Source organism: Antechinus flavipes, chromosome 1, assembly GCF_016432865.1.
Source record: "Antechinus flavipes isolate AdamAnt ecotype Samford, QLD, Australia chromosome 1, AdamAnt_v2, whole genome shotgun sequence".
In the NCBI taxonomy this organism is placed as follows: domain Eukaryota; kingdom Metazoa; phylum Chordata; class Mammalia; order Dasyuromorphia; family Dasyuridae; genus Antechinus; species Antechinus flavipes.
In genome coordinates, this window is record NC_067398.1 from 165,560,604 (window position 1) to 165,578,053 (window position 17,450).

Genomic DNA, 17,450 nt, shown 5'->3' on the forward strand with positions numbered 1-17,450 from the left:
GGATGAAGTGACTTGTCCAGGATCACAAAGTGCCTGGGGCCAGATCTGAACTCACAAAATGCGTTCCTAACTCCAGGCTGGGCTACCTACCTAGCTACCCAAATGTGCACTTTGTAATAATCGGTTAGTAGTTTTCTCTGCCTCATTTCTCCCTACTCAGCTGTCAAAATTATCTGATCATACCATTACTCAATACTCCAGTGGCTCCTGATTATCTTAAAAGATAAACTAAAAATTGTTTGGCTTTTACAGTCACTCGTAACCTGGTACCTTTCTATCTTAACACTGATTCCCTCCGCGTACGATCTATGGATCCGGGACCCTGGCCTCCCGCCTGTCCTCGAACAATATACACCAGGATTCAACTACTTCCGGATCCCAGACATTTTTACCCGCTGTCCCCCCAGGTCTCCGACGGGTGCCTTATTCCCCCTTCTAGCTACTTTCAAGTCCCGGCTAAACTATCTACCAGGAGCCTTTCTCACCCTAGCCAACCCCTCATCATTTGGTTAAACTGCATAGTCTTTTGCGAGTCACCTCGCGGATGGAATGGAAGCTCCCTGAGGGCAGGCACTACGTTTTTGTCCCTTAATTTTCTCAGAGCTTAGCACACAGCAGGTGCTTTAATAAATGCTAGATGACAACTTTAAAGGGGGCAAGAAGTAAAGTTTTTGGGACTAGTCGTGGACTGGACGGACACAATGCGTGTCCAAGGGCAACTTAATCCCCGTTAGCTTTAACTTTGCACTACCTACCTCCTAAATTGTGAGGAAACAACCTTCTTTTTATCTTATCCTGTCCTCAAATTTTCCTACCTGGCAGTCACTTTTCTTCGACCCACCCTTAAGAGCAAACACAAACACCGAGACCCGCTTCCGGTTTCGGTTACGGAAGAGTTCTCGAAGCAGGACACTTAAAATAATTCCGGCAGGCCTCGGTTTTCAAGCGTTGGGAATTCCGCTTCCGTCCCTTCGCCAACTGTGGAAGGGGACGCTGTCATTCTGAGCCTGCGCGAGCCGAGCCGGACTTCGTCCCCATGGCAACGACTGTTGGGGGTCCGGGTAAGCGGCGCTTGCTATAGACTTCCCTTAGGGTTCTGGAATTGGAGCTTTTCGGGAGCTAATGAGTTTGGTGGAGGGCCTCCGGTCCTCTCTAGGGTCCACTAGCCCCTTCTTTCTTCCTCCAAACCTTAGTTCAATAGCCCCAGAAAGTCTCGCGAGGTTTCTGCTCCGACTTTGACTTCTGCATTGTGTTCCTCCCTGCTGTGGGACCGGGGCGGGGGTCGGCGATGGTGAGAGTGCGGCGAGAGCTGAGGATGTCCGGAAGAAACCTGTCTGGATCGGTTTGGGATGCTGGGGGCAAGACCTAGGGAAAGGTCAGGTTTCCTGAGGCGTCACCTCCTTCCCTCGGTCTCAGTTGTTGCAATAAAAGGATTATCCCCAAGTCTCTTTCCCCTCAAATCCTTCAAGAATTCCTTAGCTTTCTCCTCTTTTCCTCTTATAAGTGCTGGTGACCCAATCATAATGGAAGTTAACTACTCTCTAGGAATTTATATTGTAAGGGAGGAGTTAAATCCGCATACATACTACACGCATACTTACAAATACCATACACATATTTATGGTCTTGTATATTTTAATTACATGTGTAAGCATGTCACTAAATATATATTAAATATATATTCAGGCAGCTCAGTGACTTAGTGAATAAAACCCCTACCTAAGAGTCAGGACCACCTGAGTTCAAATCTGTATAATTATTACATATAAATATTAAACGTACAAATATTTAAAAAGTAAAAATAGCATATAGAGAGAATAAATGTCAGGTAGTTTATAAATCAAGAACACAAAGTATAAGAGGTGGGGATCAGGAAGATGGAGATAGGAAGCTGAAATTCTAGGGAGGGCCTTTAAAACTAAGAAAAAAGGGTTCAAAAAAGTTGTGATTGCTAAATCACTAGAAGTAAACAGTAGTTTTAGAAGACAAAAAAGAGACAAAACTGAACAATAGTTATTATCATGGATCTAGAGATAGCAGAGATATGAAGGGGTCACCGAGAGCAGTTTTACAGATGAGGATAGGGAGGACTCAGAGTAATAACTTGTAGAGCCTAGCACTTTCAAAGCTACAAATCTGCTCCATGGGCCCCTCATGATTGCCTCCGGAGTGATCTTTGACTCATCCTTTTCTCCAACTTGCCCTTCCCTCACCCAATAATAAATTGTCATTTATAGATTCTACCCCACAAATTGATTCTCTTCTCCTATTGCTCCCACTCTATTTCAGTCCCTCTTTACCCACAATAACTTCTTCACTTGGTTCTAATACATGCAAACTTTTCCCTGTTCTAATTTGTCCTTTGCATAGTTGTCAATATGTTTCCAACATGTAAAGGTTGTGAAAATTTTTAGTAATAGGACCCTGGTACAAACTCATTTTGCAATCTATTTTCTGTGTGAACTTGGAGAGGTTACTTAATGACTAGCTTCAGGTTCTTTTAGATTAAAATCTTTAAGATCTCTTTAAACTCTTATATGATTTTATTCCTTCCTCCTGTTTAAAAATGATTCATCCTCACATATCCTTAGCGACTCCCAGGATAGTTATTTCTTAGAATTCAGATTTATACTAGAAAAAGTGGTACTTAAGACTGATTACTAGTTCTAACCCACCAGTCTTAATATCATATCCCCAACATACTCTCTTTACTGCTTTTTATTTTTTCCTATGTATTATGTATATTTCCTTTAAAACAATATTTTTTTATAATTTAAAAATATTTTTATTTTAAATTTCATTTCCAACCTCATTTTAATTTTGTCCTTTCTTTTTGTTCTTTTTATTTGTTTGATCTTCCCCCCTCTTAATTGTCTTTTATTTTCCTTAACATATCCTTTTATGCTCAGAAAAAATAGCTTACATTTTTTATCCCATTATGGTTCATAAAGGCTGTCCCCTCAGATTCATCCTTGTAAGGTGAATGACGTAACTGGTGTTAGTCCCATTTTACATGTGAGGAATTTAGAGGTTATAGAGTTTAAAGGCTACCATCAAGTCATTAAATGCCAGAACCTGACCCAAACTAACTCTTCTGATTCTGAATTCTGTGCTTAGTCCTATAGTACTTCTTTTCAACTAACTTTACTTTGAATATTTTTATTTCAGGATTTTGGAATGAGAACATATTTGAATATTTTCTTAAAAATAACCAGATTAAATCAGAAGATGGAGCTGAAATCATCTGGTATCATGCAGCTAACCATAAGTCACAAATGAAGGAGGCACTAAAAAGTAAGCATATGTTTGAGCTTTAGATGCTAGAATTTAGTTACTTATTGAATTTCTCTCTGTTTTTTAGCTTATTGAATGATCCAAGTAACAATAGCATAAGATTGTATATATTGTAAGTAACAAACAGAAATTTCAGAAAAAACTCCCAGAATTTCATTTTTTGTTTGTAAAATAAACATCTATCACAGAAGGATCTTTTCTAGTCTTGACAGCCCCTTGTGGAAAGTGATATCTCTCTCTTTTGAGTTCCAATAATGCTTTATAGTACTCATTTGACATTTATCTTGTACCACCTTGTTGCCATTTCTTCTAATTCTCTATTAGATTATAAATTTTATGAATTCAGGCACTATTTTTATACTTCTTACAGTACTCATCCCCATGTCTTTACATATGATAGATGCTTTAAAAAACCCATTTGTTGCATAAATGAATGACTCCTTTAAACAACCACCACTTCTAATAAAGAGGTTCCTTGGGCAATATTATTCCTTTGAAAGAATTAAAATGTATCTATCTAGCTGTGACTATACTCTCACATTAAGTCATGGTAGCTAATGGTCTTTTCTTCACTTCCTGCCTTCTGTTATGCACAATATAGATTTAATATTTCATGCTTTATTCATAATACTAATTCATTGGTGATAAAATCACAAATAAATTTCCGTTACAAGATAATACTTCTTCAAAGGATTATTCAGTAGCTTTTAATGATCTTAATTGATCAGATAGTCATACCTACAAAACAATTTGAAATCAATCAAATATCTATAATATTTTAGTATTCCATCATGTCAGGACTATTTTTAAATTAATACAAATTCATGCAATAATTCAATTTTTTATTTCATTATTTGTTTATATTATTTTTATAATATATTATAAACTTTTTATATTATTTTAATTACCTCAGATTGTTTTTGTTCGACTATGTGAAAAACCTACAGTGCAATTTTTATTGCATTGAAATAATCATTTATAGGGTTATGAAGGTATTAGAAGATCCTATGCATTCTTTCTGTTTCTAAGTAAGAATACATGATCTACCATAATAATTCAAATTTCATGAAGATATTCCACATCTTCATTAAAGATTCCACAACTTCCTTTGTATTATTATTTAGTGATATATAACTCTTCCCAAGAATTAGAAGGTAGCTGTGCCAGGTAACTGACTGAAACTCACTGTGTATTTGAATTTCCATTTTGTTAACTTTCAGAGTAACCTGTTTTTTGGAATATACCTAGATTTGGGAAACACCTGGATGATATCTTATTTTTTAAAAGTAATAATGTTCATCATTGTGGAGATAGACTCATTAATTATAAACTTTGAAAATAATACTACTCTCACATCAATAGCAGTATCAGCGTAGGATCTTCTTCATTTCACATCCCTCAGACATCTTCTACTTCTTTCTCTCACTTCATTCTCTTATAAAGAGGTAGCCCTTATCCTGGCTAAGGCAAATTCCTTGATTCCATCTCATTCTGTTTTTTTCATCAGATTTTCTCCTTGGTCATCTCCATTCCTTTTTAAAATCTTCTCTTTGAATAGTAGCATAGTACCCATCCTTTGCTCACAAATACACTCACATGTATCCAAACCTTAAAAAACCTTTTATTTGATATACAGTTCCTACTATTATCCTATATCTCTCCCAACTAAACTCCTTGAGAAAATCACACACTTTCTCTGCCTCCACTTTCTTCTCCTCTAACTCAATTCCAAACCTGCAATCTGATTATTTAACAGAAACAGCTCTCTTTAAAGTCACTAATGATCTGTTAATTGCCAAATTTAATGACCTTTTTCAATCCTCATACTTGATTTATCTGCAATATTTAAAAATACTGTCAATCACTCTTTTCTCTGGTTTTCATGACATTACTGATTCTTGGTTCTTTTACTTTTTTACCACTCCTTATCAATCTTGTTAATTGGATCTTTATCCATATTGAGCCTCTAAGCCCCATGAATGTTCCCCATGTCTCTGTTCTTGGTCTTCCTCTTTTTTTCCATTTATCCATTTATCAAACAAGGAAACTGAAACAAAGATATCTAATGATTTTCTTTTTTTTTCACATGTCATCTTAGCCAATCTGAGAGGTATATGAGATGTAGTGGTATTTCCAGAGTTGTCTTCATTTGCCTTTCTGTGATCAATAATGATTTAGAGCACCTTTTCATATGACTAGAAATGGTTTTAATTTCTTCATCTGAAAATTGCCTATTCTTATCCTTTGACCATTCATAAGTTGGAAAATGGCTTGAATTCTTATAAATTTGAGTTAATTCCCTATATATATTAGAAATGTGGCCTTTATCAGAACCCTTGAATGTAAATTTTTTTTTCCCAGTTTATTGCTTCCCTTCTAATTTTGTCTGCATTGGTTTTGTTTGTATAAAAACTTTTAAACTTAATATAATCAAAATTATCCTTTGCATTCAATAATGTACTCAAGTTTTTATTTGCCCACAAATTCCTCCCTTCTGCACAGATCTAAGTTCCTCTTTTTTTTCCCTATGTACTATGTCATTTGATGATCTCATTAACTTCTATAAGTTCATTTATCATCTTGATTTGATTCCCCGATTTATATATTTATATATGTGACCTTAATCTGTCTGCTGAACTCCATTCAATTCCTCATTATCAACTACTTTTTGGACAGTTCTACAAGCATCTTAAACTCATCATGTCCAAAAGGACTCTTTATCTTTCCCCTCCTTCAAAGTATCCCTATTTCCATTTTCTTATTAGTCCAGAGCACCATTATTCTTTCAGTTGCTCAGACACACAGCTTTTGTATTATTTTAAACTTTTCTCCACTACTCTCCACATATCCAATCTATTGCCAAGTCTTTTCTGCCTTTATAGTATATCTTGTATATATCATCTTCTCTCTACTCACATGGCTTCTACCTTGTGGCAGTCTCTTTCCTGGACTATTAATTAGTCTCCCAGTCTCAAGTTTTTCTCCAGTCCAAGCTGTCTTTTACTTAGCTGTAAAAGCCTGTATAAAGCATAGGCCTGACCATGTCATCTCATTACTCAAAAACCACTGGCTCCCTATTATTTCCAGAATCAGATTCTTTTTAATATTTAAAGCCCTTTACATCCTGACCCCTTCCTACCTTTCTAGTTTTCTACCTTACTCCCTTTTGTATACATTCTGATACAGCTTGTCCTACTTCTTCCTCACACACAATTATCCAACTCATGACTCTGCTTTTTCACTGGCAGTCCCCTATGCCCTGGAATGTCCTTTCTCCTCACTTCCTTCTCCTAGCTGCCCTAGTTTCCTTTAGTACTAAGCTCAAATTCCATTTCCTGCATGAAGGTTTTATCTGTCTCTTCTTCTACTAGTCAGTTAATTGTCCTTTGTTCTTGAAGAGGACTAAAATGACATTACTATGTTAGAATCAAGACATAGCATATCTGACTGATTGATTAGACCAATAAAATCTCTGAATACTTCACCATAGGTCAAGCAAAAATAGTCCATATGTACATTTGGAAAGGAGAAATCTCTAAATTTGCATATCTCATGTTGCTTTTGAATTATTGTAGTTCTACTGCGCTCTATGAGCACAGTACCTTCTTTGATGTGGACACTCCATTCTTGGTAGTCCATTACCAGTGTTTCCCATGTCATGAGATTGATTCCAAAGTTTTTAAGGAAACCTTGAGAGTATCCTTGTATCACTTTTTCTGATTACCATGTAAGTGCCTACCTTGCATGAGTTCTTTGTCAATAGACTTTTAGGCAAACAAACATTTGGCATTCGGAAAAACTTGGGCAGCCTATTGGATTTTGCTTTCTGCTGCAGAATTTGAATGTTTTGCAGTTTAGTTCCAGAAAGGACCTGTGTCCTGTACCTTATCTTGCCTGGTGAGCATTCAATTTCCTAGCATGGTGCTAGTATACTGTTCAGGTTTCACTGGCATACAGTGAGGTCAGCACAGTGCCTCTGTAGACCTTCTGGGAGGCAGTCTAATGCTTCTCTCCCACACTTTTCTTAGGAGCTCCCCAAACATTGAATAAGTTCTGGCAAAACGTGCATTAACCTCATCATCTGTGTATATGTACATCCTTAATTTTAAGGATGTAAACTGTCAACATAAGTGAACTTATCCACAATATTCAGAATTTTTCCATTTGTTGTAACTAATGGTTCCACAGACGGATGGTATGGTCCTGATTGGTGAAGGACTTGTATTATTTTGGTGTTAATTGTTGAGCCAAAATTAGCACCAGCAGTATAGAACTGATATATACTTTGTTTCATTTCAGTTTCAGAAGCTGCATTAAGTGCACAATCATGTGCAAAAAAAAAAAAAAAAATCATGCACCAGCTCTCTTTCCACTTTAGTCTTGGCTTCAGTACTAGTCTCTTTCCTTAGAAATTATCTTTCATTTGCACTGTATATATTTTTCATATACAACTAGAATGTGAGCTTCTTAGGGGCAGTGATCATGTTTTTACTCTTTTTTCATATCTTTATGCTTACCATTGACTTAATACATAATAAGTACTTAATAATTGTTTTCTGACTGGCTGCAAGAAAATTGTGGCTTAAGTATAAATAAATAAATATATAAATAAACTGAATTATTCTTGCCTCATAAAAATCAATATTGAGAGTCATTTAGAAACTAACTTCTGTGTTAATCCTTAAGTGTGCCTGTAATGTCCTCCCTTTCCTTCTTTGCCTTATTCCTCTCTCTATATAAATTATATTATCTACTCCATAAAATCTTTTCCTTCTTGGATCTCGTATAACTTACTTCTTCTGACTGTATTGACTCTCTGGACTTCAGCACCAAGGTAGTCAGTTTCATTCTTACCCTAAAAACTCCTTTAGTGCTGGGACTTCCTCATATTCAATAGATTTTTAGCCATCATCCCTGTGCCTTTTTCATTGTGGAACATCCTCTCCTCTTCCTCATTAATATTTATATAGTGTTTTACATAGGTTAGTTTATTCCTCTATCATATCAGTCCCCCTTCTATTGATGAGTTCCTCCTGGGTCTTCCATTTTGGGGAAAGGCCCAGACAGGCTAAACTCATTCTCCTCGGAATTGTTCTTCTGAGTTTCTGGACTTAACTGCCATGATGCTCCCCTAAACCTGCTCACTTTTCCACTTCAAAGGTAACATCAACATCCCTCCACTTTTGTGTATTGTCTTCCCCTATTTAAGTGTAAGTCTATTGAAGCAGAGATGCCTTTTTTTTTTTTTTTTTTTGGCTTGTATTTGGTTTCCATCTCTAACACTTAGCTCAGTGACTGACACATATAAGGTTCTTAATAATGATTATTGGTTTACCTTGCCTGATACTGTTTTGGTTATATATTTATTTTTTATTCCGATAGTAGACTGGAAGATCTGTGAAGATAGAGACTTGGTCTTAGCTAGACTTTTTTATCTCTTTCATCACATAACATAGTTCTTTGCATGAAGTAGGAATTTAATATATTTTTAGTTTATTTGAATTGAATAGAAATTTAAAATTGGAAGTGACTTTAAAGATCATTAAAATTTATTGATTGGTTGATTTGTCCATACACATGCAGATAGTTGAAAATAAAATTGCTAGATGGGTGAAATTTGTTTTAATATCTCTTATTTTCTATTTCTTCATTCAATTTTCCATTTCCTGGTATTCAACCTTTACCTCACTGAAATTGCCTCCTGCTCATATTTCTTTCTCTTTCCACCATCAAAACATTTTTAGAAAAAGTTTCAATGAATCCTTTCTTTGTTGAGAATGTGTCATGTTTTGTCTATCCTACGGGTAATTTAACTAAAGTAAAATACAGAGGACAAATTTTAATCCAAATGGGCATTCCCAATTTAGGTAACTTTCTACCCTGTTCAGTCATAATCAGCTAGCACTGTTTGTTCATTTGGAAAATCTGGTTCATTTTGTCTTGCATAGGATGCCATATTCTGTGTTCATTGAGCTGATAGCATTAAACAGGGGGAGTGCAAAAGTGTGGGTGGGACCTCTTCTGGCACAGAAGTGTTTTTCAACAGGATAGTAACTTACATGACTTTCATGTATGATTTTTGTTTTTGTTTGCCTTGAAAAAGACTCTTTTGTATTATAATGAGATGTAACCTCATATGCATAAAGTACACCAAAAAGCTCTGGAACAATGATTTTGTCACACGATCAGTAATAGATGTTTTTTCTGTTAGCAATAAGTTTTGAGTTCTTTATTCTCTTCTCTGTTCTTATGTTAAGAATCATGAAAGGAGAATAATCAGGGAAGGGAATAAACATTTATGTAGTATCTGTTATGTGCCAAGCTCTGTACTAAGTACTTTAGGAATATTACTTCAAAAGCCACTGTGGCGGAGAGGACACACACTTCTTTCTGATCTTTTCTCAGGACCCTCAACTAATTACCAAATTCAGCTCCTAAATTAGTTCTAGACTGGCAGAATTCACGAATATTGGGTGGGCAACAAATTAACAGCAGAAGATTGTTATGGGCCAGAACTCTGAAACAAGGATTCTTATAACGTGTTAAGTCAGTGGAATTGATAAAGACAATGGTTATCTAATTTAACATGGTGCTTAATAGTTCTCTAAGTTCAGTATGATTGATTTAATCTTACAACAAATAATGATTTCCTAGTGATATAATAATTGGTTTATACTCAGTGTAGAGTATATAAGCTGGGACTCAGAGCCAGAGACAGACTCAGAAGGGTCGGAGAGAGACTCAGAAGGGCCAGGCACAGACTCTGAAGGACCTAGAGACACATTCATTCCATTGTCCGTCTTTGTGGTGGTTGGAGGCTGAAGTACAAGCCCTCAGACTTGGAGAGATTCAATTCCATCATCTTTAGCCTTGTGGTGGCTGGCCTGTCCTCCTCCTCCCCCCAACTGAGACCAAGGCCAGTCTGAAAGGCTCTCCAGAAAGCTGCCCAGCTCCAGGCAAGGAGACAATAAAGAATTTGGACTTTATTCTTATGGTGATTAATCTGCTGAAAGGAAGGCTGCTCTAAGACCTCTAGAAAACCAAACAAGAAATTACAGAAGATAATTTTGAAGATTGCCAGAAAAGGTCTGTTTTGATCAGACTTGGAGGGAGGCCAGGCACAGGATGCCAGCACATGCTGTGCAGATGGTGGTGGGGAATGAGGGGGGTTGGGGGGAGAGAGGGTGTGGTCTCCAGGGGATGGTACAGACTTTATGCAGTGGAGGATCTATGGGGAGGACTCTACCACAGTGTTGGCCAATCTGCCCAGGTTGCAAGCCAGTAGGTCAGCAGAGAAATTATAAAACATCCAATACAAACACAAAAGGTAAAGAGTGAACCCCAAAGTGCTGGAGTCTCATGGGACCTGGCCAGGCTCACCCAGCATCGGGAGTGATTCAGTTTGATTTCAGTGCAGCTGTTCCTGAGGAGGCTTGGAAAACCTCTCTTGCCTACAAGCAGATCTAACTTTAAAAAAAAAAAAATGAGTAAAAAGGCAAAGCGAATTCTAAGAGATTGTTTCTATGGTGAAAGAGAAGAACATATTTCAAACCCTGAGGAGACTAAAAGCAGATTGTCTCCAGATGAAGCTCCAAAAGTTGGTATAACCTGACCTCCATCACACAAAGCTCTCCTAGAAGAAATTAAAAAGAATCTTAAAAGAAAGCCAGAAGAAAAATGAGGAAAGAAAAGGAAAATTTTGCAAGAGGGTTTGGAAAAGGCAATGTAACTCAATCAAAGATAGATTTGACAAAATGGAAAAAGAAAAAAAGTCCATGAAAAACAGAATTTGTGAAATGGAAAAGGAAAATAACTCTTTAAAAAACAGAATTTGTGAAATGGGAAAAAATTCCATGGAATAAAGCAACTCATTTAAAAACTCAATTGGACAAATACAAAAAGAAGTAAAAAAAAGTAAATGAACAATAACAAAAAAAGTAAATGAACAAAGTAATTCACTAAAAATCAGAATTGAACAAATGGAAATGAATGACGTGATGAGACATTAAGAATCAGTCAAGCAAGACCAGAAAAATGAAAAAATGTAAAATACCTACTAGAGAAAACAACTGACCTGGAAAATAGATGTAGGAGAGACAATCTAAGGATTATTGAACTACCTGAAAACCATGATGAAAAAAAAAACCTACATACTATTTTTCAGGAAATTATCAAAGAGAACTTCCCTGATGACATAGAATCAGAAGGTAAAATAGCCATTGAAAGAATTCACTGAACACCTCCTCAAAGACCCCCAAACTAAAACTCTAATGAATATTGTGACTAAATTTAAGAACTATCAGATCAAGGAAAAAATATTACAAGTAGCTAGAAAAAAAACAATTTATATACTGAGGAGCAAGAATAAGGATTAGTCAAGATCTAGCACCTTCCACTTTAAAAGATTGAAGGGCCTAGAATCTGATATTCTGAAAGGCAAAAGAACTTGGAATGCAGCCAAAAATAAACTACCCCACTATTTTATTCCAGGAAAGAAGATAGGCATTCAATGAAACAGGTGAATTCCATTTATTTCTGACAGAAAGACCAGAACTAAACAAAAAACTTGACCTCCAAATATAGGACACAAGAGAAGCATAAAAATGGTAAAAAGAACTCTTGAAAACTGTATTTCTGTTATGGGTATACATAGAGAGTGCATATATAATTTGATTTTACTGTTATAATTTTAAAAAGGAACTAGAAATGGAAAGGAGATTGTACCAGAAAAAGAGGAAAGTAGAAGCAAAATGAGGGAAATTACATCTCATGAAGAGGCAAAGGAAACCTATTATATTTAAGGGAAGGAAGGGAGTGGGGATGAACATTGTGTGAATCTTACTTTCATCAGATTTGGCTCAAAGAAAAAGTATTAGACATATTTGGTTTACAGAGAAACTTCTCTCACCTTATTAAAAAGTGGGAGAGAAAAGGTGAAAAGGGAAGGGGTAGGCTAAATAGAAGAAAATACAGAAATAGTAGGGGAAAGGTATAAGAAAGGGGAAAGGACTCTAAAGGGGGAGGGCTGCTGGATGCAAGTGGTGCTCATAAGCTAAACCCTGGGGAGGAGGGAAAGAGGAAAAGGAAAGAGAAAATTATAATCTGGGGATAATAAGATGGCAGGAAATACAGAATTAGTAGTTTTAACAGTAAATGTGAATGGGGTGAACTCTCCCATACAGTGGAAGCAGATAGACTGGATTAAAAGCCAGAATCCTACAATATGTTGTTTACAAGAAACACATTTAAAGCAGAGTGATACATACAGAGTAAAGGTAAAAAGCTGGAGCAGAATCTATTATGCTTCAGGTGAAGTAAAAAAAGCAGGAGTAACCATACTGATCTCAGATCAAGCAAAAGCAAAATTTTATCTAATTAAGAGAGAAGGAAGGAAACTATATTTTGCTAAAGGATACCATAGATAATGAAGCAATATCAATACCAAATACATGTGTACCAAGTGGTATAGGATGGAAATTCCTAAAGGAGAAGTTGAGAGCTGCAAGAAGAAATAGATAGCAAAACTATAATAGGGGGAGATCTCAACCTTGCTCTCTTAGAACTAGATAAAATCAAACCACAAAATAAATAAAAAACAAGTTAAAGAGGTAAATAGAATACTAGAAAAATTAAACAGGATAGATCTTTGGAGAAAGTTGAATGGAGGGCAGGAGTACCCTTTCTTCTTGGCATTTCATGAAACTTATACAAAAATTGACCATATATTAGGACATAAAGACCTCAAAATCAAATACAGAAAGGCAGAAATAATAAATGCATTTTTTTTTCAGATCACGATGCAATAAAATTACATTCAATAAAAAGCCAGGGAAAAATAGACCAAAAAGTAATTGGAAACTAAACAGTCTCATCCTAAAGAACGAATGGATGAAACAGCAAATCATAGACACAATTAATAATTACATCCAAGTGAATGACAATAATGAGACAACATACCAAAATTTGTGGGATGCAGCCAAAGCAGTAATAAGGGGAAATTTTATATTTCTGGATGCTTACTTGCATAAAATAGAGAAAGAAAAGATCAATGAAGTGGGCTTACAACTAAAAAAGATAAAGAGCAAATTAAAAATTCCCAATCAATTACCAAACTTGAAATTCTAGAAATAAAAGGAGAGATTAATAAAATTGAAACAAAACAAAAAAAAACTATTGAATTAATAAATAAAACTAAGAGTTGGTTTTATGAAAAAACCAACAAAATAGATAAACCTTAAGTAAATTTAATAAGAAAAAGGAAAGAGGAAAATAAAATTGTTAGTCTTAAAAATGAAAAGGGAGAACTTTCCACCAATGAAGAGGAAATTGGAGCAATAATTAGGTGTTAACTTTGTCCAACTTTATGCCAATAAATTTGATAATCTAAGTGAAATGGAAGAATACCTACAAAAATATAAATTACCCAGATCAACAGAGGAGGAAGTAAATTGCTTAAATAGCCATTTCAGAAAAAGAAATAAAACAAGCTATTAATCAACTCCCTAAGAAAAAATCCCCAACACTAGATGGATTTACATGTGAATTCTACCAATATTTAAAGAACAACGAACTCCAATACTATGTAAACTATTTGAAAAAATAAGAAATGAAGGACTCCTACTAAATTCCTTTTATGACACAGACAAGGCACTAATACCTAAACCAGATAGGACCAAAACAGAGAAAGAAAAGAATACCAATCTTCCTAATGAGTATTGATGCAAAAATCTTAAATAAAATATTAGCAAAGAGATTTCAGAAAATCATCCCCAGAATAATACACCATGACCAAGTAAGATTTATACAAGGAATGCAGTGCTGGTTCACTATTACAAAAACTATTAACATAATTGACTATCAATAACCAAATTAACAAAAAACCATATGATTATCTCAATAGATGCAGAAAAAGCATTTGATAAAATCCAACACTCATGCCTATTAAAAATACTAGAGAGTATAGGACTAAATGGACTTTTTCTTAAAATAGTCAGTAGCATCTATTTAAAACCATCAGTAAGCTTCATATGTAATGGGAATAAACTGGAACCATTCCCAGTAAGATCAGGGGTGAAACAAGGTTGCCCACTGTCACCATTACTATTCATTATTGTATTAGAAATGTTAACTTCGGCAATAAAAGTTGAGAAAGAGATTATAGGAATTAGAGTAGGTAATGTGTAAACCAAATTATCACTCTTTGCAGATGATATGATGGTATAGTTAGAGAACCAATAGGTAATATGGAAACCAAATTATCACTCTTTGCAGATGATATGATGATATACATAGAGAACCCTAGAGAATCAGCTAAAAAGCTATTAGAAATAACCTACAACTTTAGCAAAGTTGTAGGATACAAAATAAATCCACATAAATCATCAGCACTTTTATATATCACTAACAAAACAACAGCAAGAGATACAAAGAGAAAATCCATTTAAAATAACCCATCAATAGTATAAAATGTTTGGAAATCTATCTGCCAAGGGAAAGTCAGGAACTATCTGAGCAAAATGACAAAACACTTTCCACACAAATAAAGTCAGATCTAAACAATTGGAAAAATATCAAATGCTCTTGGATAGGTCAAGTGAATATACTAAAGATGACAATACTGCCTAAACTAATCCATTTATTTAGTGCTATACCAATCAAACTCCCAAGAAACTATTTTACTGACCTAGTAATTGGTCTAGTAGGAAACTACTAGGAAAAATAACAACGAAATTCATCTGAAAGAACAAAAGGTCAAGAATTTCAAGGGAACTAATGAAAAAAAAAATCAAATAAAGGTGGCCTAGCTGTACCAGATCTAAAACAATCTTATAAAGCAACGGTCATCAAAACTATTTGTTACTGGCTAAGAAATAGAGAAGTTAATCAGTGGAATAGGTTAGGTTCACAAGACAAAATAGTCAATAACTATAGCTTTCTAATATTTGACAAACCCAATGACCCCAGCTTTTGGGATAAGAATTTATTATTTGACAAAAACTGCTGGGAAGATTGGAAACTAGTATGGCAGAAATTAGGCATTGACCCACATTTAATACCAATACACCAAGATAAGGTCAAAATGGGTTCATGATCTAGGTATAAAGAATGATATTATAAATAAATTAGAAGAACATAGGATATTTTACCTCTCAGACCTGTGGAGGAGGAAGGAATTTGCGACCAAAGAAAAACTAGAGATCATTATTGATCACAAAATAGATAATTTTGATTATATTAAATTAAAAAGTTTTTGTACAAACAAAACTAATGCAGACAAGATTAGAAGGGAAGCAATAAACTGGGAAAACATTTTTAAATTCAAAGGTTCTGATAAAGATCTCATTTCCAAAATATATAAAGAATTGACTCAAATTTATAAGAAATCAAGCCATTCTCCAAATGATAGACAGTTAAAGGAAATGAACAGACAATTTTCAGACAAAGAAATTGAAACTATTTCTAGTCATATGAATAGATGCTCCAAATCACTGTTGATCAGAGAAATGCAAATTAAGACAACTCTGAGATACCACTATACATCTCTCAGATTGGCTAAGATGACAGGAAAAGATAATGATGAATGTTGGAGGGAATGTGGGAAAACTTTGACACTGATGCATTGTTGGTGGAACTGTGACTTTATTCAATTATTCATTCTGGAGAGCAATTTGGTAGTTTGCTCAAAAAGTTAGCAAACTGTGCATACCTGTTGATCCAGCAGTGTTTCTACTGGGATTATATGCTAAAGAGATCATAAAAGAGGGAAAGGGACTCACATGTGCAAAAATGTTCGTCGCAGCCCTTTTTGTAGTGGCAAGAAACTGGAAACTGAGTGAATGCCCATGAATTGGAGAATGGCTGAATACATTATGGTATATGAATGTTATAGAATATTATTGTTCTGTAAAAAATGACCAGCAGGATGATTTTAGAGAGATTTGGAGAGACTTATATGAACTGATGCTAAGTGAAATGAGCAGATCATTATACATGGCAACAACAAGACTATATCATGAGCAATTCTGATGGATGTTGCTCTCTTCAACAATGAGTTGATTCAAACCAGTTCCAATTGTTCAATGATGAAGAGAGCCATCTACACCCAGAGAGAAGGCTATGGGACCACAATATAGCATTTTCATTCTTTCTGTTACTGTTTGCTTGCATTTTTTGTTTTCCTTCTCAGGTTTTTTTTTTTTTTTCTTTCTAGATCTGATTTTTCTTGTGCATCAAGATAACTGTTTAAATACGGAGGGAAGGAGGGGAAAATTTGGAACAGAAGATTTTGCAAGGGTCAATGTTGAAATAATTACCCATGCATTTGTTTTGTCAATAAAAAGCTATACTTTAAAAAAAGATGATAAAAAAAGGGAAAAGGACCCACATGTGCAAAAATAACTGTGACAGCCCTTTTTGTAGTGGCAAGGAACTAGAAACTAAGTGGATGCCCATCAGTTGGAGAGTGGCTGCATAAGTTATGTATATGAATGTTATGGAATATTATTGTTCTATAAGAAATGATCAGGCTGATTTCAGAAAGGAGAGATTTATATGAATTGATGCAAAGTAAAGTGAATAGAACCAAGAGAACATTGAACATAGCAACAGCAAGATTATGTGAAAATAAATTCTGACAAACATAACTGTTTTCTGCAATGAGATGATTGAGCCAAATTCCAATAGATTTTGTGATGGAAAGAGCCATCTGCATCCAGAAAGAGAACTAAGGGGACTGAATGTGGTACACAATATATTATTTTCACCTTTTTTGTTGTTTGCTTGCTTTTTGTTTTCTTTCTCATTTTTTTTTCCTTTTTGACCTGATTTTTCTTGTGTAGCATGATAATTGCGGAAATAAATATAGAAGAATTGTTAAAAAAAAAAAAAAGGAATATTACTTCATTTTACCCTCACAGCTCTGGGAAATAGATGTTACTGTTATCATTCCCATTTTACAGTTGAGGAAACAAACAGGGTTGTTAATTGCCCAAAGTCACACAACTAGGAAGTATATGAGGCTACATTTAAACTTGAGTTTTTTTGACTTGAGGCTCAGTGCAGTATCCAGTATACCACCTAGCTGCCAATGTTGTCAACAATTGTGGGTTTGTTAATTTGCTGTTGGAAAATAAAAATAAACATATTTCATATGTCAG

General features: G+C 35.1%; 1 protein-coding gene and 1 long non-coding RNA gene across 2 annotated transcripts in view; one reads left to right on the forward strand and one right to left on the reverse strand.

Moving 5' to 3' along the window:
* Nucleotides 1-911, reverse strand: part of LOC127559127 (uncharacterized) — a 31,962-nt gene extending 31,051 nt beyond the window's left edge. The window contains exon 1 of the long non-coding RNA XR_007953068.1: nt 816-911. This is a non-coding gene — a long non-coding RNA (uncharacterized LOC127559127). The remainder of the gene's footprint in view (nt 1-815) is intronic.
* Nucleotides 912-977: 66 nt separating this feature from the next.
* The window catches only part of FAM151B (family with sequence similarity 151 member B), a 54,973-nt gene continuing 38,500 nt past the window's right edge, over nt 978-17,450 (forward strand). Inside the window, exons 1-2 of the mRNA XM_051992778.1 lie at nt 978-1,061; nt 3,169-3,294. Of these exons, the coding sequence (XP_051848738.1) occupies nt 1,037-1,061; nt 3,169-3,294 (151 nt within the window). The 5' untranslated portion in view covers nt 978-1,036. The remainder of the gene's footprint in view (nt 1,062-3,168; nt 3,295-17,450) is intronic.